Source organism: Oncorhynchus kisutch, linkage group LG16 (assembly GCF_002021735.2).
Source record: "Oncorhynchus kisutch isolate 150728-3 linkage group LG16, Okis_V2, whole genome shotgun sequence".
NCBI classification, from domain to species: Eukaryota; Metazoa; Chordata; class Actinopteri; order Salmoniformes; family Salmonidae; genus Oncorhynchus; species Oncorhynchus kisutch.
In genome coordinates, this window is record NC_034189.2 from 26,815,244 (window position 1) to 26,837,846 (window position 22,603).

The 22,603-nt window shown below is 42.1% G+C and overlaps 1 protein-coding gene across 1 annotated transcript; it reads right to left on the reverse strand.

Moving 5' to 3' along the window:
- Positions 1 to 2,561: 2,561 nt before the first annotated feature.
- On the reverse strand, positions 2,562 to 18,047 carry trmt44 (tRNA methyltransferase 44 homolog). Its single transcript, XM_020504304.2, has 11 exons — positions 17,602 to 18,047; positions 17,337 to 17,454; positions 16,996 to 17,215; positions 16,734 to 16,802; positions 16,514 to 16,621; positions 15,946 to 16,017; positions 12,934 to 13,040; positions 12,246 to 12,429; positions 11,801 to 12,149; positions 4,255 to 4,371; positions 2,562 to 3,692 (listed from the first exon to the last, which is right to left on the reverse strand). Exons 1-11 carry the CDS (start codon positions 17,936 to 17,938, stop codon positions 3,442 to 3,444), a joined length of 1,932 nt encoding a protein of 643 aa, XP_020359893.1. The 5' UTR covers positions 17,939 to 18,047; the 3' UTR covers positions 2,562 to 3,441.
- Positions 18,048 to 22,603: the final 4,556 nt, after the last annotated feature.

The following is a 22,603-nucleotide window of genomic DNA, read 5'->3' on the forward strand; positions in this document are numbered from 1 at the left end:
CTTTTCTCGAACTTTTCTAGGTTTATCTGTATGAGTGACAACACACACCCACAATGAAATCTGCCACTCACGAGCCAAACCCCCAATCATAAAAAAATTCCCCACAACACAGCCGTAAATCGTGGGGCCTTTCTGGTGTGTGATGTTTACCGCTCAGTGAACCGCTCGGTGCCAATGACCTCAGTCTGACCACATGGGTTCGATGTGTGTTCCAACCGCCTGTCCGGCCCAGCCAGGGAGTGAGCTCAGACCTTCTCCAGCTGGAGAGACTTAAGACTTCCTCCTCTACACACAGCACACACGCACACACAAATGATATTCAGGGAACAGATACTGTACAAATGTGTATGACTACGAGAAGACAATTATGTGGGGATGAACAGTGAATCAGTGCATGGAGTTGGGTGAACTTTGAACTTGTCGCTGCATTGAGGAAAGGTTTTGTCTTAAATACCACATGATTGACTATGAACCCTTTTAAAAGACACTGCAGACAAGACCCTTTTCTTCCCTTTGGAGAAAACTTAGTAAACTGAAACCAAAGTTGAACTTTGTTTCCTGCTTGCTACCCACCAAATAAAAGTAATCAAACCCAGCGCAGTGGTTAAGGGCGCTGTACTGCAGCGCCAGCTGTGCCATCAGAGACTCTGGGTTTGCGCCCAGGCTCTGTCTAACCGGCCGCGACCGGGAGGTCCGTGGGGCGACGCACAATTGGCCTAGCGTCGTAAGGGTTAGGGAGGGCTTGGCCGGTAGGGATGTCCTTGTCTCATCGAGCACCAGCGACTCCTGTGGCGGGCCGGGCGCAGTGCGCGCTAACCAAGGTTGCCAGGTGCACAGTGTTTCCTCCGACACATTGGTGCGTCTGGCTTCCGGGTTGGATGCGCGCTGTGTTAAGAAGAAGTGCGACTTGGTTGCGTTGTGTTTTTACCTTTATTTAACTAGGCAAGTCAGTTAAGAACAAATTCTTATTTTCAATGGTGGCCTAGGAATAGTGGGTTAACTGCCTTGTTCAGGGGCAGAACGACAGATTTTGACCTTGTTAGCTCGGGGATTCGAGATTGCAACCTTTCGGTTACTAGTCCAACGCTCTAAACACTAGGCTACTTGCTGCCCCATGCGTGTGTCACTTCCTGGATAATTTCACGCTCATTGCCAGGTGAAATGTGGGGCAGCGGGTCGATTGGCTGTTTGGATCTTAGCAGATGTGGAAAAGCAGGCAGGGCTCTTAAAGGATTGATTTCTCCCAGGTGCATGGAGGAAATGAGGAAGGGAGGGATGGATAGAGGAAGAGACACTATGGCTTAGTAGCTTGCTCAGGTCATTAAAGCACACTTGTCTGTGTAGAACTGTAAACAGTCATCGGTCTTGAGTGCTATAAGCTTTCACACATCTACCCCCAGCTCCAATACAATGTCTGTCATGTCTATTGGATTTAGGCCACAAAGCGTAATTCAGCGTAACTCCCTCCCTCTGGCTGTCCAGGAAGTTAATTCTCCTGAGGGCTCCTTCACCTACAGGGAGAATGTCAGAGTCAAAGCTTTTACTGTCGATAGAGTTTCTCCATCTTCCCATGCTTAGCTAGAGTGCATCTTTATCAAAAAACACAGCCATTGGCATTCAGTATTGTTCACGTCGGTCCATGCGGCTCCAGCAAAACTGACCTTAGATCAGGCCCATTAGGGACACACCCATCCTATTCTTAAACTGAATCGTATATCTTCATTACTATTCAGACACAGCCAGAGGCCTCAGGAGGGTCGGGGAACAGTCGGCCTGCCAACATAGAACAAACCTCAGAATGTTATGGATTCATCACCTTCAGACCAGGACGAGTGAATAGGACAATGCTCAGTTCTGTATGCTATCGATACTATGGCAGGGGAAATAACACAGAGTGGGGGTGGGGTTCACAGATATTGATATACTAACGTGTCCTCCCATAGGACGATGTTGGAAAGTCAAGTAGTTCTAAAACCTCTTCACGCTCGCTGTCAGCTAGCAGCGCTGATGCATAATCTCTCACACCCAAAAACAACTTGTCATGGCAAACTGTTTTTTAAGCAAATAATACCTGAGGGATTGTGCTTCATTGTGACGCAGCCATAGGTATGAGGCGGTAGCCGAACCAAGGATTGCTAAAGTAAAGAGACTGGCCCTCTGGCTGACAAAAAATAAACAAATGTGTAGTGTTTTAGGACATAACTGACATACAGGTAGATGTCTATGGAGAGAGTGTACTGACAGCCCCCCCCCCCCCCCCCCCGAGACCCCTCTGCAGTAGACCCAGCTCCTGACCCTAAGGTGGTTTCTGGGCGGCCCTCTACTGCCTCTATGTGACCTTTCAGCCACGGGGTCACGATCCCAGGTGGTAAAGGAACACAGGAGGGAAAACAGGGACACAGAGGGCAACACACGGGACACCCCATGAACACTACGCAACAAATAATTCATGGCCCTGACATTTACAGTTTTAAGCCAATATGGCCTGCCTTGTGCTCCGTTTTGGACCTTAAAGCACCTCTGTGTATGTAGTTGAGTAATGAAGGTGTGGTAGTAAGAACAATAGGACAGTATTGTTTATATTTGAGATGTTATATTTGAGACCTGCAAACCAAATAGCTGAATAGCTCCACTACTAAAAACTAAAATGTACTTATCTAACCAGACTTAGGTCTCAAAATTCCGATATGCGGAATTAGTTACAAGCGCAAGTATGTATGTACGTACAGTGGGGTCTGAAATGATTGACACCTGCTGATAAAGATGAGCAATAATGACTGTGGAAAATAAATCATTAAAATACTGAGCTGTATTTTATCCCCCAAAAATGGGAAATTATATTATTTTATTCTAATACAATTGCTCAGATAAAAAAGGTAGGGGTCAAAATTGAAACCCCTAAAGATTCTTATCAATAAAGTAGTCAAAGGTTTAGTATTTGGTCCCATATTCAATTCTTATTTACAATAAAAGTTACTCCAAAATGACACTATGCATTATTTAACATTCATTTCAAAAGGCCACAAAATAATCTGAAACACAACCAAAACTAACTGTAAACACATCCAACACGTTTGTAGAGTAACAAGCTTGATGTAATCATTGCGTGCTAGGATTATGGGACCAAATACTCAACTTTTGACTACTTTATTTACAAGAATCTTTAGAGATGTCAAACATTTCAACCCCTACCTTTTGAGAAAAGAAATATTACTGTTAAACAAAATCTCTTTCCTCATTTTTTTCACTTACAATTATCCTTATCAAAGGGTGTCAATAATTTTGGACCGCACTGTATGTATGTATGACTGACAGTCACAGCTATTCTTGTAGCATCATATCACAGCATCAACTCCACATCTAAAAAAAATACAAAATACAAAAAAAAATAGTACAATTGAAATAAAACATTGCAATAATGGTCAAAACTGAATTGCGTGTTCAGTTGGAGTACTTCATTTTCTTGAGTGGTCTGGTGGAAGGTCGGAGATCGTCTGGGCCATGGGCGAAGGCACACTCCTCGGCCTGCAGTGGGCATCCGTGAGGGTGGTGGACGTGGAACCAGCAGGCCCGGGTCTTCAGGGCACCAGAGATGAGGTGCTTCCGCTTAGAATCAGCCGTGGTACCCTGCAGCCCTCTAGGCCTCTGGGCCTGTACCCGCCAGTCCCGGATATGGACCATACCACCTTCCACTGAGGGAGAGAAGAGTGGCGGAGAGGGGGGAATTTAGTAAAAAACTTTTTTCTTGCATTGACTAGGTATTTTCCAGGCCTGTTGTAATCAGGTTAAAGAAGCAAGCCTTAAGAGAGATTGCAAAATGCAAATTCCTTCAAGCTGAGAATGGGAATGATTCCATCGACTTTTTCAAGCATTTCATATCTGTATGTTGCATTCCAATAAGCCCTGGATTGCGTCAGTAAGATTAATATATGCAGACCCAGAGCCAATGATGTACAGTTCAGCAAACTTAATAGCCATCATGTTAGCACCAAAAGTTCCAAAATGAGGAACCTTATAGTGAGTATGCAAATAAGAACGCAATTAACGTGATGTTTGGTGCCGAAATAGACACAGCAGATCTCCACATAGTATCTACTGTATATACATCTATGGCAGCATCCCAAACATCCCTACCCCTAACCCTTTAGGCCCTGGTCCAAATGTAGTGCACTATATAGGGAATAGGTGCCGTCGCTCTGGGGCTCAATCTTCTTTGAGAGGAGTGTGTGGATGCGGGGTTTGTGCTGCACGTACCTCTGAAGACCTGGTGGTTGTTCTTGAGCAGGGTCTGCAGACCGCCACATTCTTTCTTCAGGACCTGCAGAGTCTCCTGCTCCAACAACTCAGCCACCTCTCTCACGGACAGCCTGCCTGGAGAGGAGAGAGCCAAGAGTGCAATTTGGAATGAAAAAGGAGAAGAGGAGGGTGGTTAAGGGTTCAATAATGGAGGACTAGGACAAAGGGATGAGAAAGCCATAGGAGATTATGGGGTTGTGATGAACATGACATTGGCGTTGTAGGAAAAGGACTTGGGTGGGTAGGTGTGACTTTTGGAATGAAACCAAGAGTTAGTCCCAAATGGCACCCTATTCTCTTTATAGTGCACTGCTTTTTTTTAGCAGTGCACTACAAAGGGAATAGGGTCCCATTTGGAAAGCAGACAGAGACAACAAGGGAGTTGTGATAAATTAGAACCTCAGAAAATAACTTATTCTCTCTGACAGTTCGTCTAAGGTGTCAGACCGTCAGAGCTGTGAAGTCAATTAAAATCATAATAACAGAGGACATTTTTGCCAGTACAGTTCCCAGCGGCCATTTTAAAATAAATCCTGAGACATTGTTGTCTGTTATTTCCTACCACCACCATTTCCCCACTGAGGGAGATATTAAAACGAACCCATTCCCCATGGGTCTTAGATAATGCATATACATGGCCAAAAAGTCTAGGTGTTTCCACAATATTTGTAATCCGAGATATAAATTCACATCTGAGTTTGCAGCAGAGCAGCTAGCCAATCTTTAAGTTCCATTTCATGGACATTAAGGTATTTCTGTCTTTGCTTTCCCCTTCTCCATGGATAATTCAATCTATGTTGACCTTTGGTTGATATAAATGACAATCTTCTCTCTTTGGCATATGGGAGTGCAATTCTACCTTTGGTTCCCTTCCCTCATGCTCCTTGTTATTTTATTTGATCATATATATTATATCAGAACGAGTTGTCGTGGCACCCATTGTAATTTTTCTGCTGTGGCACAGCCTTACTAACAAATCAGCGCAATACTTGTCAATCAATCAAGACCCCTCCACTCTTGATTATCAACTTCAAAACTGTTCTGTTGGTTTTGTATACAAAGACATTATACATAAACTACTTTGATTACATAGAGATGATTGTTTTAGTACTGTACCACATTACGTAACAATTCAAGACACTCAAGTTTTGTTTGCAGCCTGGCACAGTAGCTAGGAATAGTATGCCAATGTATGTGTGAACAGAGGGCAGCAAAAGAGCAGTCAGAGCACAGACACCAGGGGGCCCAGGGCCTTAATATAAGATTAATACTACATTTACAGCTGCCCTTAAGAGACTAGAGCCTACAATGCTAATAGAGATTAATGGGATAAGTGGGGCTATTGACAATGTGGATTCAGTTTAGACCTGGACTGGCCTCCCAAACTGTTATTAATGGATTGTCCATAGATAGTGTGTTTGTGTAATGCTGTGGGCTTTAAAAAGTACACTCAGCAAGGTGACATCGTATTACTGAGTGTATTAAATGGTTCCTAGCTAGATGCTCAGCTAACATTGATTGCGGGTTAGCAAGTATTTATTTAGTGCTATTGTATAAGTGGAGAGAGAAATGCTCAAAAACCATTGAGGAATTGTTTTTACCCTGCATTTAATCCTGTATGCTAAAATAGTGAATACTTAAAAGTGGAACTCACAGCGTTTTAGCAACATGAAATCTTAGCAAAATCTTTTCAAATACACCCTCTGGAGGAATTAAACCTTTTTTTCTTTCTTTTTTAAAAACATTTTCTGACAAGCGAGCACTTAAATATGGTCATTTTCACGTTTTAAATTCATAGAATATTAGAATACATTTGTAAAAACAATTCTACAGCGATATAGAGAGGGAAACCGGCCGTGCGTTTGGCCAAATAATATAACCTTCAAAAAAACATCTTCCTCGTCCAGGACCGGAGTCTATGCAGCCTGGTGCACCATAGTCAATCAGAGCTACACACTGGCCTGCCATCATTCACTTTGAACTGAACTGTGTGTTTACAGGCAGTAGCAACAGCGTGACTTTAGATCATTAAAACACATTCGCCAAAGGCCATGAAATACACCTGAGTGGATTTGAAAAAACATGGCCCTTTATAATGTCCACTTGTGTACATAGGATGATATATTTAGGCAATAAGGCTCGAGTGGGTGTGATATATGGCCAATATAACACGTCTAAGAGCTGTTCTTATTCATGGCGCAACGCGGAGTGGCTGGATACAGCCCTCAGCACTGGTATATTGGCAAACACCACAAACACCCAAGGTGCCTTATTGCTATTATAAACTGGTTAGCAAAATAATTAGAGCAGTAAAAATACATGTTTTGTCACGCATGTGGTATATGGTCTGTTATAAACTGGGTGGTTCGAGCCCTGAATGCTAATTGGCTGAAAGCCGTGGTATATCAGACCGTATACCAGGGGTATGACAAAACACTTATTTTCACTGCTCTAATTACGTTGGTAACCAGTTTATAATAGCAGTAAGGCACCTCGGGGGTTTGTGATATATGGCCAATATACCACAGCTAAGGGTTGTAATTTAGACACTCCCCACTCCCCGTAAACAGCCCTTAGACGTGTTATGTTGGCCATATATATATACACACACCACACCCCCTCGGCCAAAAGAGATAAATAACATTTGTCCAGCCTTTGCTTGCAGATGTGTGTAATATGTTGAAGTTGAATTCACCGATGCGAGCACATCAGGCTATAATTAGTAGATGACTCAACTGTTGACTCGTTTATATTCGCTTGTGTGTCCTATTCGGCCCGCGGGCCTTATGTTTGACACATGTGCGCTAACCTATTAGCCACGTTACGACTGACTTGTGATCATTGCCCTTTCTAGTTTGATTGTTTTGACATTTCCAGCCTTTTTTCTTCTCTGTAAAGGGGTGGATCAGCTTAATATTGCGGAAAGAATATTGGTTCCATCAATGTAATTGTCTGCATCATTTCCAATCCCCCATATATCTTTTTGGTAAATATATATACGCATACACGCATGCATATACACATATATACATACACATACCTATATAGACATACATGCTTTTTAAAAGAATATAACTTTATTATTATTCCCTGCAAACCCTTCCACCGATCGCCCAATTGGAGTAAACTAATAAACACTTCGGCTTTTACCTTCAATTTATACATCTTATACACATTTTACAGACAGTCTATTTTACAATAGTTATTTTTTGTTTTTGTTTTAGTCCTTCCTCTATTTCTGATGTCCATCCAGTTTGATTTCTATTTGTAACTGTCCTATTTCACAAAAGATCTGAACCAATATACATTTTACAGACCCCGTATGTTTTACATGGTTTATCTTGCTATTAGTCCCAGCCTTCAGCTCCATTCAACCCCTCCCATCGATCTCTCAACATCATCCATTTTGGATTTCTATTTGCCATATATTTTTCAACTGTGCTGTAATGCTTCACAAATGAATTGAACCTTTCTACTCTCATAGCTTCTACAGATTGTAAATTAAAAATAAACATTTTCGCTAAAATAATTATAATATTTTTGATTGATTGACTATGGCTTTTCAAATCACCCAGTATTGCTATCTGTGGCGTTAGTTCTAGGCATATGTTGCAATTCTTCAGCCATTCCTGGACCTGTGACCAAAAACGAGCTACATCTGGACAATACCAAAATAAATGATCTAATGACTCTGCCTCCTCACAGCAAACTCTACAGAGCTGGGAAAATTGTATCCCCCATTTAAATATAACGGCATTGTTTTGCGTATCAATTCATAAACCATGTGTCATGGAATGGGTACATCGAAAATCTCTGCCCAACTATTTTGCCATTTATATGGCACAAATGTCAGTTTTTTGGTCCTTAAATGAAATTGGTATATGTTTTTATTCATCACACTTTTCTTTAACCATTTATGCTCTTTAATACAGGGCCAACATACAAGTTCCTTACTTTTTTCCCCTTCTACTTGCCTCTTCCATTTTTGTGGTAATGCTGCAATTAAATTGTTGTAATTTTGGGTAGAGCAGACATTTTCGTATGTCTGTGTTAGCCGCATGTGTGACATAACTCCACCAGTCCTATTTATGATATCATTCACAAAAATTAAAATTTCTTCGAAAAATAGTTTTTTTAATCAAAAGGTATATTTGAATTTAACCACAATATTTATTGTATTATTTGTTCTGTCTTTTCAGATGGATTAAACTGAAATTGCAACCAACTTTCTAAGGCTTGTTTTAAAAAATTAAGATATTTTGGAGATTATTTCCTTTACAAACAATCAAAAGTGGGCAGGTGTAATCTGAATAAAGGGAAAAAGGCCCTTCTTGAACATAGGATGAGACATTCATACCAAATTACTAGAGAACCAGTTTGGATTTAAGTATAACTTTTGTATGACTGATGCCTTTACTGAGAGGTCTAATGCTTTAATATTTAATCATTTCAGCCCACCGAATTCATATTCATTATATAAATAGGCCCTTTTAATTTTATCTGGCTTGCCATTCCAAATAAGATGGAATATTTTATGTTCATATAATTTAAAAAGCAGGTCACTAGGTGTAGGCAAAACCATAAGCAAATAGGTAAACTGTGATATGACTAAAGAGTTAATCAGGGTGATTTTTCCACAAATAGACAGGTATTTTCCTTTCCATGGTAGCAAGATCTTATCTATTTTTGCTAACTTTCTATAACAATTTATTGGAGTGAGATCATTTCTTTCTTTTGGGATTTGTATACCGAGTATGTCCACATCTCCGTCAGACCATTTTATTGGTAAACTACATGGTAATGTAAAATTAGCATTTTTCAGTGATCCAATACGTAATATACTTATCATAATTTGGTTTTAATCCAGAGAGAATAGCAAAAGTATCTAGATCCTCTATGAGGCCGTGGAGAGACTCTAATTTGGTTTTAAAAGATCAGCGTACAATGACACCTTAGTTTTTAAGCCACGGATTTATAATCCCTTAATATTATTGTTTGATCTAATCTTAACAGCTAACATTTCGATGGCAATAATAAATAGATATGCCGATAGTGGACAACCTTGTTTTACTCCTCTAGAGAGTTTAAAACTTTGAGATGTAGCCATTATTTACTATTTTACACCTAGGGTCACTATACATAACTTTAACCCATTTATAAAAGATTCCCCAAAATTGAAATATTCTAGGCATTTATAAACTCCAGTCGTACTTTATCAAAAGCCTTTTCAAAATCAGCTATGAAAACCAGGCCTGGTGTCCCCAATATTTCATAGTATTCTATTGTTTCCAGTATTTGTCTTATATTATCTCCAATGTATCGTCCATGTAAAAAACCTGTCTGATTAGGATGAATAATATCTGACAATACTTTTTAAATTCTATGCGCCAAACATTTTGCTAGGATTTTTGCATCACAACACTGAAGTGTAAGAGGTCTCCAATTTTTTAAATGGACTGGATCTTTATATATACCACTTGGGTCCTGTTTCAGTAATAATGATATCAGACCTTCTTGTTGCGTGTCTGATAATCTACCATTTATATAGGAGTGGTTAAAACAAGCCAATAATGGTCCTTTGAGTATATCAAAGAAAGTTTTGTATACTTCCACTGGTATGCCATCCAGCACTGGAGTTTTCCCAGCCTTAATACTTCCACTGGTATGCCATCCAGCCCTGGAGTTTTCCCATCCTTAAAGGCCCCAATTGCCTCAAGCAGTTCCTCCTCAGTCATTTGGACTTCACATGAGTCCTTCTGTACAGATATTAATTTTACAATATTATTAGGGAAAAAATCCATACAATTAGTTTCGGTTAGAGTAGATGGAGGAGCCTGAAACGAAAACATATTCTTAAAGTACTTTACTTCCTCTTTCAAAATATCATTTGGTGAATCATGTGACTCCATTATTTGTAACAAGTTTTAATACATTTTGTTTGGTAGCATTTCTATATTGAAGATTGAAAAAGAATTTGGTGCATTTTTCCCCATATTCCATCCAGTTCACTTTATTTTTATAATCTATTACACTGGATCTTTCTTGAATAAGTTCCTCCATGTCTTTTTGTTTTTCCTCTAACTTATTCTGTGCCTCTATGGTACCGTGTTTATTGCTATCTAACTGTACTGTTAGTCCTTCAATTTCCTTTGTTAATATGGACTCTTTTGATCTAAATTGCTTTTGTTTTATTGATGAGTACTGAATTGCATGGCCTCTAAAGGCACACTTAAAAGTGTCCCATACAATAAGGGGATCTGCTGTACCTATGTTATGTCTGAAAAAGTCCATTATTTCTTCTGTCCTATATCTAAACAATTTATCATCTAATTTCCAGCCTTAGTTAGTCTTCCATTTTTGTTCAAAACATTGAGTCATGGAAACTGAAACAGCGCATCCCAAATGGGTGGAGGCAGCAAACAACGTACCAGACCAGCTGGGATTTACAACCTGATAGCAATAGTTTTTGGACTACCAAGAAATGTATTGGTGAATTATATAAATCATGCATTGAACTGCATACATCGATTTTGTCAACAATGTCTTATTGTCTGTCATGGAATTTTGAGTCAAATGGTTTTGAAGCATAAACTGGGAATATAATATTTGTTACTGATAATATGATTGTCTGTTTGTTTAATATTTGCAAAGTAGTTGAAACACTGTCAGTTCCACTTTAATAGTAGCACTTTGCTTTGCCATCTAAAATGGCACATTGAAACTCGGGAGCTAGCCACTGTCCATGCAAGCTGCCCCGGCTTAACCCCCGCTAATCCTCCCTCTTTTCAGAGCAGCGCCATAAAGTAACTGGTAGAAATACCTCAACACAAATACAGACTCATGCATAAAAGATGGGCCAGAGTGCATTATTCATCCAGTCATCTCCATCCTGGATTACAGGCTCTGTCTCTTCCCCTCTTTTTTCTCTCCCTCCCTTTTTCTCTCTGACTAGACTTCTTCTTCTTATCTCATCCATCGTACAGGGGGAGGGGGGAGTGCAGGGGAGCGTGTGTGTGAAGGGGAAAGTCCGGAAAAGGTTGATAAAAGAGAGATGGGGGCAGTGTGTGAATGTGGTGCCGAATGGCGGAGGATGAAACGCTGACAGGGTTCAAAGCAGGGTTGTGCTGCGCCACCAGGGGCTTTCCTATTGGTGCTGAGAGGGAGCGATAGACAGGAAGAGGTAGAGATACAGAAAGAGGTGGGGTGGGGTGGGTTAAGGGCATGATGGGCCACCAACATTGAGTTCCTGCACACACCCGATCATCCTGAATTCCACTGAATCAACAATACACCATGTAGTACACAGTACATAAATCCAATACACGCCATAATAGTAATAAATCCAAGATCAGATATGTACTTCATGTTCTGTTTTCCTAAACCTGTTATGACCTCAATTACAGCTCATGTAAATGCAGACTGAGTGAGACTTTATTGTATTTTGAGGGAGAGATTACCTTGTGATTTGATTGACAGTTTAGCTATTAAAGGCCCATTCTCTTACCTCCCGTGTTCCAGGTGCCGGGGACATCCCCACCTTCGTCCTTGGTCAACCCCAGCAGAGAGGTAGCCACACGTAGGACTATACCATCTACAAAGTCCCGGGGAAGGGCGGCACAGTTCCGCACTGTCTCGATCCTCTCTCGGGGCTGGAATCCAGCTCCCCAGTTGGTGCCGTGGATCCTGTCAGTCTCTGAGTGGTCGTGGTGGTGCTCGGCTTCATCCTCGGCATTTGACTCTCGAACTGTGACCCCGGAACAGGGCTGACGACCCTGTATATACTTGTCTCTCCCCTCCTCTGCCTGCGGCTCATCCGACAGCTGGTAGCTCCTCGACTTTCCTACCAGACACACCTGTAAAGCAAGGGGTTAGATTAAAACAACGAGTGGTTTGCATGAACATGTTAGCGTGTACTGTGTGTTCAAGTGTCATTGTTAGCATTAGCATACCCGCTTTGTGGAGGGGATTCTCAGGCAGTCCTCCTCTGTGTTGAACCCACAGGCTGTGCTGACCTCAGAGATGAAGTCAATGTATTCCTTATACTGGGACTTCTTACAGTGTCTCCGCTGGTACTTCCCATAGAAGTCAAAGAAGCAGCACGGCAGGACAAAATACCGGCAGGAGAAGGATGACCTAAAGTGGGAGGAAAGTGACCGAAATTACACATCAAAGCCATGTGGTTTGGTCACAGTTATCAATGTACTTTATAATTGTCTATTCATCCTTAATTCATCCAGGTGAGTTTAAATGAGATATGATGGAACCTCTTTTTTTTAAGGGAGCCCTAACCACAGATAGCAGGCAGCATAGAGGTGAGAAAATACCACAAGTACAACGGATGTAAGTACAACTGACTCAAAGTGGGGTGAGAAAAATGTGAGATTAAGGCAGGAGATGAGGACAATTTCAAATCTATGGAGGTTGTTGGAGCGTTCAAACCAGAACAGGAGAGTCAATAAAAATGTTGAGCCAAGCTCAACATCACCACCAGGTGGCTGCCGCATCAGAAACGACACTTCACACACCAACACACCTCCATTCCCCCTTCCCAACTCATGAAAAAAACATGATTTCAAACTCAAGAGATCAGTTGCCACTTGAGGCGGCTAAGCCAAATTGTTTCTGCTGATGACTTGCCTGGCCGCTATAACGGGGATCCACGGTGTGAGCTCGTCCGAGTGGTTTCCAATCAGCCAGTCTGTGCCCGGGAATAAGAAGCCATCACCGGGAGTGATTGCCGTTTCCTGGAATAGAAAAAAAGGCCCCCAACCAAAAGCACAACAGGCTTCTTTAGATCAGAGAGAAGCACCGCCGACAGTAATTCGATTTTTTTTATTAATCATTTTTGAATTACAAATGGCTTATGACACCCCCAGCCGCTTTCTGTCGCGAAATAACAACTCTGTTACCAACTTTTAATATTGAAGGAGAATAATGTTTAATGTGATTGTTATCTCAGCTCATTTAGTGTCTGAGTGGATAGGAAGAAGGGTGGTCTGAAATACAAAGTCAGATGAGATTACAAATTCAAAACAATACTTTTCAAAGCAACATTTTGTGCCTCTTGCCATGTATGGACTAGAGAAATAACTGGTTTTATACTTTTAAATAACAACAATAAAAGTAAATAAGGGATTTCAGGCAAAAACTAAGGAACAACTAAGGAAACTAGTTGAAAGGAAAACACAAAAAATGACAACAAGGAAAACCCCTTTCGGTGTTGGAGACCACTTCCATGCTCTATACACCCCATCATATCCCATCACCGACAATAAGGATACCAGAAAGAACCCCGAGCCGTTAGCTAAAAGTACATTGAGTCCCTATGGGAACAACTACCTCGCCTAGCTACTTCCTGCCTGGTCTACACACAGTGAATAATAGATGCAAGGGAACATTCAGCAGCGTGTCTTCTGATGAAACATTGAAGCCGGGCGGCAATGGGAAAGTACAGCACAGCAGAGTGTGTCTAACAACGTGTGGGATTCCCCGCAACCCCATGTGCAATTCCATGTGTATCTATTGTGGTTTAGACTATATGTGATTGTCATATGACTTCATTTGAAAAGGTGAACGAAATAGTTCATATAATACCTACATATCTTGTGAATTAATCTGGTATTCATAAATATTTCAAATACTGCGGTAGTTTTGTTTGCTTTCAAAAAATGGGAACACAAAATATCCACAAAGCCCTCAAAATTAAGTTGATTGAGGCAGCTATTGAACCCTTTCCACTAAGAGTCCCTGTAAATGGGTTGAAAATAGTAGATTGTCATTGATTGGAATGCAGTGGATGTACATTAATTGCAATAAGTATTCAGACCCTTTACTCAGAACTTTGTTGAAGCACCTTTGGCAGCGATTACAGCATTGAGTCTTCTTGGGTATGACGCTACAAGCTTGGCACACCTGTACTTGGGGAGTTTATCCCATTCATCTCTGCAGATCCTCTCAAGCTCTGTCAAGTTGGATGGGGAGTGTCGCTGCACAGCTATTTGCAGGTCTTTCCAGATATGTTCAGAGCCTGAGCCTGGTTCAAGTCCAGGCTCTGGCTGGGCCACTCAAGGAAATTCAGAGACTTGTCCCGAAGCCACTCCTGCATTGTCTTGGCCGTGTGCTTAGGGTCGTTGTCCTATTGGAAGGCGAATCTTCGCCCCAGTCTGAGGTCCTGAGCACTCTGGAGCAGGTTTTCACCAAGGATCTCTATGCACTTTGCTCCGTTCATCTTTGCCTCGATCCCAGTCCTTGCCGCTGAAAAACATCCCTACAGCATGATGCTGCCACCACCATGAGAGATGGTTGTCCTTCTGGAAGGTTCTCATATCTCCACAAAGGAACTCTAGAGCTCTGTCAAGAGTGACAATTGGGTTCTTTGTCACCTCCCTGGCCAAGGCCCTTCTCCCCCGATTGTCTGGCTGGGCGGCCTGCTCTATGATGAGTCTTGGTGGTTCTCTAAACTTCTTCCATTTAAGAATGATGGAGGCCACTGTGTTCTTGCTGTAGATATTTTTTAGTACCCTTCCCCAGATCTGTGCCTCGACACAATCCTGTCTCGGAGCTCTACGGACAATTCCTTTGACCTCATGGCTTGGTTTTTGCTCTGACATGCACTGTCAACTGTGGGACCTTATATAGACAGGTGTGTTCCTTTCCAAAAGTCAAAGGGCTTGCGTACTTTCTGAAGGCACTGTATCTTCCTCTACCACTCAAGTATCCCTGCACATTGTAAATATGGTATTGGAACTGACCCTGTATATAGCTTCTTACTTTCTTGTGTTCGTCTTATTTCTTATTTTTATTTCTCCTGTGTTTTTGTTCTAACTTATATAATTTTTGTGCTACATTGACATTGATTACTGCATTGTTGGGTTTGGAGCTTGCAAGAAAAGCATTTCACTGTACTTGTGCACGTGACATTAAAACTTGAAACAAGGATGACATGCGTTATTCCCTGGGTTGTCCTAAACAGAATGAGCCTGTTTGTCATATTATGAAGAAAATTTGCCGCAGAGCACGGACTTGAATGGACTCATGACTCACCAAAATTACAATATGTTTGTCTGAAGTACCTTTTGAAACCCAAACATCGTAAGTTTGTATTTTATAACTTAGCTAGCCATGTTGGCAAAAGAAGAAGCGTTCAAACAATACCCATCTGACCCACATTGCGATTTATAATGGACCGTTTCTGGATTGCGTAAAACAGCAACAGTAATAGTGTGATGGTGGGGACGCAAGGCTGTGTTCCAAACAAAACACTACATGTGTGCTTGCCTCAGTTCCATCATGGCAAAGCTAGGAGAGCAAAATAAATGACCTTATAGTTGAAAGCTCTTTCCTTGAGTCACAAAAGGTCATTGAAATGAATTAGGAACTGTGCACAGTTTGGAGGTGGTGGTCACTTAGAGACACCTTTTAGACCTCTCACTCAAACCCTTGTAATCGTTTTTTCTTGCACCTAAAATGTTTAAGAATATTCTTATTATGTTACTGAATGTATCCAGAGTATTGTCCAGTGTAATGTTTGGATTCAGTCTTGTGAACTGTTGTTCTTGTGCAGTATATACACCCCTAAGTCAAGTAGTTGATCTAGGCTGAAAAAAAACCCACTATCCTAAAACAGAGTTCCACATAGCCCATCCTCACCTCTAGATGTGTTTGGGGGCCGTACATATCCCAGATCTTCCTTTTCCTCACGTCGATGCCCTTTCCAGGGTGCTGAAACACAAGTAGGCATGACGGTCAGTCCTTAATCACTTCATCAAATGAACATTGGGTATAGTGACACACTTTCCACCTACCCTGTGTGTAATTTCAATTACGGATATCCAGCGTTTTGATTGGACGTTAAATCACATCACTGATTAAATGGAACATTGGCCTGGAATTGGCACAGATTAAGTCTGCGTCCCAAATGGGACCCTATTCCATATATGGTGCACTATGGGCCCTGTTCAAAAGTAGTGCACTATATAGGGAATAAAGTGCTACTTGGGACGCAGACTAAAGCTTTTTACGACTCGCCGGCTACCCTGTCATTGATTAAGCATCCAGTGGACATTTGTAAATTAAAGGAGATCTGCTAGAGAGGTCAGTTTTCCACATGGAGTATTTCAGCCCGTAATCCTGGTGTTACTATTCAGTACCAGGGCATATCAGGTTATATTATATAACTGTGTTCTGGCGAACCTAGTGAAGTGTTTATCACACATACCCCTTCGTTGCTTAGAATGTGAACCAAGAGACCATTTCCACAACCAAGATCCACAAAGGACTGTTTGACGGTCAGACCCTTCACCGCTCGCTCCTCACCCCATAGGACCTGTGCATTAATAGACAATGGTGTTATTGTCATTAGAGTTGCCATTTTACTCATATTAGCATTCCGTCAAATACATTGTTGTAGTTACTGTCCATGTACAGAAGGGACCTACCAAAAGATAGGTAGCGATGGCAACATCTTCAAAGACAAACTTCTCTGGATCCGTCACTTCAGGCCATACCTATGCAAAGACAAATATATTAATGCATTCAGGACTGTTGTGACAAATCTGTACTGTAAAAGACCTTGACCATGAACTATTAACCATACCTTGACCATATTAACCATACACTGGCCATGCATTGACCATATTAACCATACACTGGCCATGCATTGACCATACCTTGACCATATTAATCATACATTGACCATACCTTGACCATCTCCTTGTACTTGTCTTTCAGCTGTTGGTACATGATGCTGTACTTCTCTACTGGCAGGAGAGACAGGGTGCTCTTGAACTCACTGGTCTTACTCTCCGTGGCCCAGCGCACCAGTTTGGGCAGGAGCTCCCCACTGAGCCAGGGCAGTTTGGGGTAGGCCACCCCGTCACTGAACCAGTCATCAGGCCGCATGAGATGTAACTCTAGTGTCCTGGAGATTAGATTTACAGAGCAAACCAGTGCAGACACTATCCAATGCGTCCAAGCATTACTGAATCAATGGAAGGATGGGTGAAGAAGCAGACACTGAGGTTAAACATGGAAACACTCACCATTCATCACCCTTCTCAGCCAGGAGATGTATCTGATAGATGTTGTTCTTCCGTAAAGAGGCAGTCCCTTCCTCACTCTCTTCAACTGGTAAGAAGCTTACTCTTTGAGTGTTAAAGTCTGAAAATTTTGAGTAAAAAATAACACACAGGACACTTTCACACATGAGACTGTATTCAAATACCTGTGTTGCGTACATGTTGTAAAGTCAGCCAGAACTCAATGATAAGCAGCTTAAACATCAGCTGAATGTAATTTAAGGCTTACCTTTGAGTATAATATCTTTATGTACAGTCGTGCCATAACAGTTTACTTTAGGAATGAATGTCCTCACACAAAAAGACCACAGTCTCTCCTGGTCATGTTCGAGTTCAACGCCACTATTCAAGAAAGTAAGAACATCCTTGGACTCTGAAGTATCACTTCCATGAGTTAGCAGAATGTTTCGAAGTTCTTCACAGTCAACATTCTTACTCTGTGTCTCTTTGACTCCACAAAGACGTTTGTTCACAACGTGTGGTTTCTTTATCCAAACATCAATGGCAGACCAAAATCCTCCCGCATTAGATTTTTCTGTAAATTTTATCGCAAAGAGTTTCGGCATAGTTTAGAAAAGGGTAACTTGCATGCCACAACAGCATAACAAAATGCAAACGTGTGTTTACCAAAATTACTTCCGGGAACTTTTACGTTCAATATGGATTTTGTCGCTCGTTGATGACGCAATGATGGAGCGCATTATAGAAAATATGGTTGTTCGAAAAAGAGGCAGCAGAGGGTGGTGTTGTATATTTAATCTCAACATATTGAACGATACTGTTTCTTATTATTATATATATATGTTTTAATCAAGTCAGGGTTCTGCTGTCCAGCACCATTCAATTGGACATACACTACATGGTCAAAAGTATGTGGACACCCCTTAAATGTGTGTATTCGGCTATTTCAGTCACATCCGTTGCTGACAGGTGTATAAAATCGAGTACACAGCCATAGACAAACATTGTCAGTAGAATGGCCCATAGCGAATAGCTCAGTGACACTCAACGTGGCACCGTCATAGAATGCCACCTTTCCAACAAGTCAGTTTGTCAAATTTCTGTCCAGCAGAACTGCCCCGGTCAACTGTAAGTGCTGTTATTGTGAAGTGGAAATTTCTAGGAACAACAATGGCTCAGCTGCAAAGTGGTAGGCCACACAAGCTCACAGAACGGGACCAGCGAGAGCTTCATGAAATGGGTTTCCATGGCCAAGCAGCCACACACAAGCCTAAGATCACCACGCCCAATGTCAAGCGTTGGCTGGAGTGGTGTAAAGCTCTGGAGCAGGTTGTCTTTAGTGATTAGTCAAGCTTCACCATCTGGCAGTCCGACGGATGAATCTGGGTTTGGCGGATGCCAGAAGGATGCTGCAATGCATAGTGCCAACTGCAAAGTTAGGTGGAGGAGGAATAATATTCTGGTGCTGTTTTTCATTGTTCGGGCTAGGCCCCTTAGTTCAAGTGAAGGGAAATCTTAACGCTACAAGATACAATGACATTCTAGACGATTCGGTGCTTCCAACTTTGTGGCAACAGTTTGGGGAAGGCCCTTTCCTGTTTCAGCAAGGTCCATACAGAAATGGTTTGTCAAGATTGGTGTGGAAGAACTTAACTGGCCTGCACAGAGCCTTGACCTCAACCCCATCGAACATCTTTGGGACGAATTGGATCGCCAGCTGCGAGCCAGGCCTAATCGCCCAACATCAGTGTTCGACCTCACTAATGCTCTTGTCGCTGAATGGCAGCAAGTCCCCACAGCAATATTCCAACATCTAGTGGAAAGCCTTCCCAGAAGAGTGGAGGCTGTTATAGCAGCAAAGGGGGAACCAACTCCATATTAATGCCCTTGATTTTGCAATGAGATGTTTGACGAGCAGGTTTCCACATACTTTTGGCCATGTAGTGTGCTTTGGAAAAGATGTGAAATCAGCATGCAAAAAAACAACACAAGTGTGCTCTCACACCAATGACTAATCTGGGTTATAACCTTTTTCTATTTTGCCTAGGCCTATGCTTTATTATGGGCAAAAAGTTCAGTACACATCATTGCTTTCTGTATCAGAATGTAGGCTGGCCCTCTTTGAAGTCTTGTAGATCATTGTTTTTTGTTTATAAAGCCCTCTTGCATAAACGTCCACAGATGTACAAGCTACCGGACGTTGGTCCAAGAGCATTAGGGATGCCTAATTCTGGAGATCCCATCGATCTCCACTGATTTAGGTAAATGCCTCTTATGGCAATTCAGAAGGCTGATAGAGGACCCTTTTACTTAAAAATTTGTTTGTTTTATATGATTGTGTTTTACATATCGTGTATTGATATGTATTGATGTGTATGTCTGATACAGGATTCATCTGTGAAAGAGACCATGGTCTCAGCAGGACTACCCGTCAAAATAAAGGTTGGTTTTATGCGTTGACTGAACAGAGCCTGATAATTATATGTTTTTTTTAGTCTTGGCTGGACTGTCTTGGTCTCGAGTACTACAACACTTCCACATACTCATCCTCTAGATTCATAAACAAAATATCCCATCGCAACTTGGTACACTATTATTGGGTCCTTATCTTTCTCAATCCACTTGGTGAATTAATAGTACATTAGCAATGCATTACTCCTACAAAACAAATGACTCAAAATCTGACATTGCAATAATTTTTTTTCACCATAACAATTAATTTTAAATGAGTAAATATCCTAAGCTTACAAGAAATCCTGCTATGCCCTGTGACAAACCATCAAACAGGCGTCAATACAGGGCTAAGATTGAATCCCACTACACCGCCTCCGACGTTCGTCTTATGTGGCAGGGCTTGCAAACTATTACAGACTACAAAGGGAGGCACAGCCGCGAGATGCCCAGTGACACGAGCCTACCAGACGAGCTAAACCACTTCTATGCTCGCTTTGAGGAAAGCAACACTGAGGCATGCATGAGAGCATCAGCTGTTCCGGACGCTCCCCCCGTAGCCGACGTGAGTAAGACCTTTAAACAGGTCTACATATACAAGGCTGCAAGCCAGACAGATTACCAGGACGTGTGCTCCGGACATGTGCTGACCAACTGGCAGGTGTCTTCACTGATATTTTCAACATGTCCCTGATTGAGTCTGTAATACCAACATGTTTCAAGCAGACCACCATAGTCCCTGTGCGCAAGAACACAAAGACAACCTGCCTAAATGACTACAAGCCCGTAGCACTCACGTCCTTAGCCAAGAAGTGCTTTGAAAGGTTGGTAATGGCTCACATCAACACCATTATCCCAGAAACCCTAGACCCACTCAATTTGCATACCGCCCAAACAGATCCAGAGATGATGCAATCTCTATTGCACTCCACACTGCCCTTTCCCACCTGGACAAAAGGAACACTTATGTGAGAATGCTATTCATTGACTACAGCTCAGTGTTCAACACCATAGTACCCTCAAAGCTCATCACTAAGCTAAGGATCCTGGGACTAAACACCTCCCTCTGCAACTCGATCCTGGACTTCCTGACGGGCCGCCCCCAGGTGTTAAGGGTAGGTAGCAACACATCTGCCACGCTGATCCTCAACACTGGAGCTCCCCAAGGGTGCGTGCTCAGTCCCCTCCTGTACTCCCTGTTCACCCACGACTGCATGGCCAGGCACGACTCCAACACCATCATTAAGTTTGCAGACGACACAACAGTGGTAGGACTGTTCACCGACAACGACGAGACAGCCTATAGGGAGGAGGAGACCTGGCCGGGTGGTGCCAGAATAACAACCTATCCCTCAACATAACCAAGACTAAGGAGATGATTGTGGACTACAGGAAAAGTAGCATGCCCCCATTCTCATCGACGGGGCTGTAGTGGAGCAGGTTGGTGTCCACATCAACAACAAGCTAGAATGGTCAAAACACACCAAGACAGTCATGAAGAGGGCACGACAAAGCCTATTCCCCCTCAGGAAACTAAAAAGATTTGTCATGGGTCCTGAGATCCTCAAAAGGTTCTACAGCTGCAACATCGAGAGCCTCCTGACTGGTTGCATCACTGCCTGGTACGGCAATTGCTCGGCCTCTGACCGCAAGGCACTACAGATGGTACTGCGTACGGCCCAGTACATCACTGGGGCTAAGCTGCCTGCCATTCAGGACCTCTACACCAGGCGGTGTCAGAGGAAGGCCCTAAAAATCGTCAAAGACCCCAGCCACCTCAGTCATAGACTGTTCTGTCTACTACCGCATTGTGTTGCCGCCACCCGCCAACCCCTCTTTTATGCTGCTGCTACTCTCTGTTCATCATATATGCATAGTCACTTTAACCATATCTACATGTACATACTACCTCAATCAGCCTGACTAACCGGTGTCTGTATGTAGCCTCACTACTTTTATAGCCTCGCTACTGTTATAGCCTGTCTTTTTACTGTTGTTTTATTTCTTTACTTACTTATTGTTCACCTAATACCTTTTTTGCACTATTGGTTAGAGCCTGTAATTAAGCATTTCACTGTATTCAGGGGACGTGAGAAAAAAACTTTGATTTTAATATAATCATACAATATCATCTTGGCCAATATCCATATGTTATTGGCATGAAATAAAACCTGTTTACACTGTTTTTGAAATGGAAACGGCTTCTTTGACTAGCACTACTATTTGAAAGGTCTTTTGAATGGATCTCCATGCCCTTTCTAGTGTGTTGTGTATAGCGAGAGGGAGCGAGGTGACTGGGAGGTACTGTACCACCAGTACCAGGAAGTACAAGGTGCAAGGAGGGGGCACTCCACTGTGTTGCTGTCTGGGTTTACATTCAAATCCGAGGTTATGCGAGAGGCATACATCTAGTCAGACTGGTTATGCAGGAGCAGACAGGTATGGTTAAGAGAGTGAAAGAAACTCATTGCTACTGGCGCATTTCGGCATCAACAAACCAAGACAGATAATAATGTGAAAACATACATAAAAGGGAAGTTGAATCAGATTAAAGTTTTTTGGTCAAACAAGTAGAAAATATTATACCACATACACGATATGACAATGTATGATTATCAATGCCCATATAATTTGAATTATTGTGCGCTTGCACCGCATTATGTGTAATATATTTTTGTGAAATAACAATTATTTTATGTGTAGGCAGGTGGCTAGGCAATTGTTGCACAGGTGGAAATTGAAAAGGGGTGGAGTGAAAATACTGGGAAGAGGCGGAGAGAGCAATGTGGACAGGTAGCCAAAAAAACACTGAATGCTGT

What these genes read in the sequence shown, in the direction of transcription:
- trmt44 (XM_020504304.2), bottom strand. Translation starts at nt 17,938, where the DNA reads ATGCCGAAACTCTTTGCGATAAAATTTACAGAAAAATCTAATGCGGGA. An exon ending in TAAAGATATTATACTCAAAG is followed by an intron (nt 17,455 to 17,601) that starts GTAAGCCTTAAA and finishes CAAAATTTTCAG; the next exon opens with ACTTTAACACTCAAAGAGTA. An exon ending in CGGCACCTGGAACACGGGAG is followed by an intron (nt 4,372 to 11,800) that starts GTAAGAGAATGG and finishes TCTCCTCTCCAG; the next exon opens with GCAGGCTGTCCGTGAGAGAG.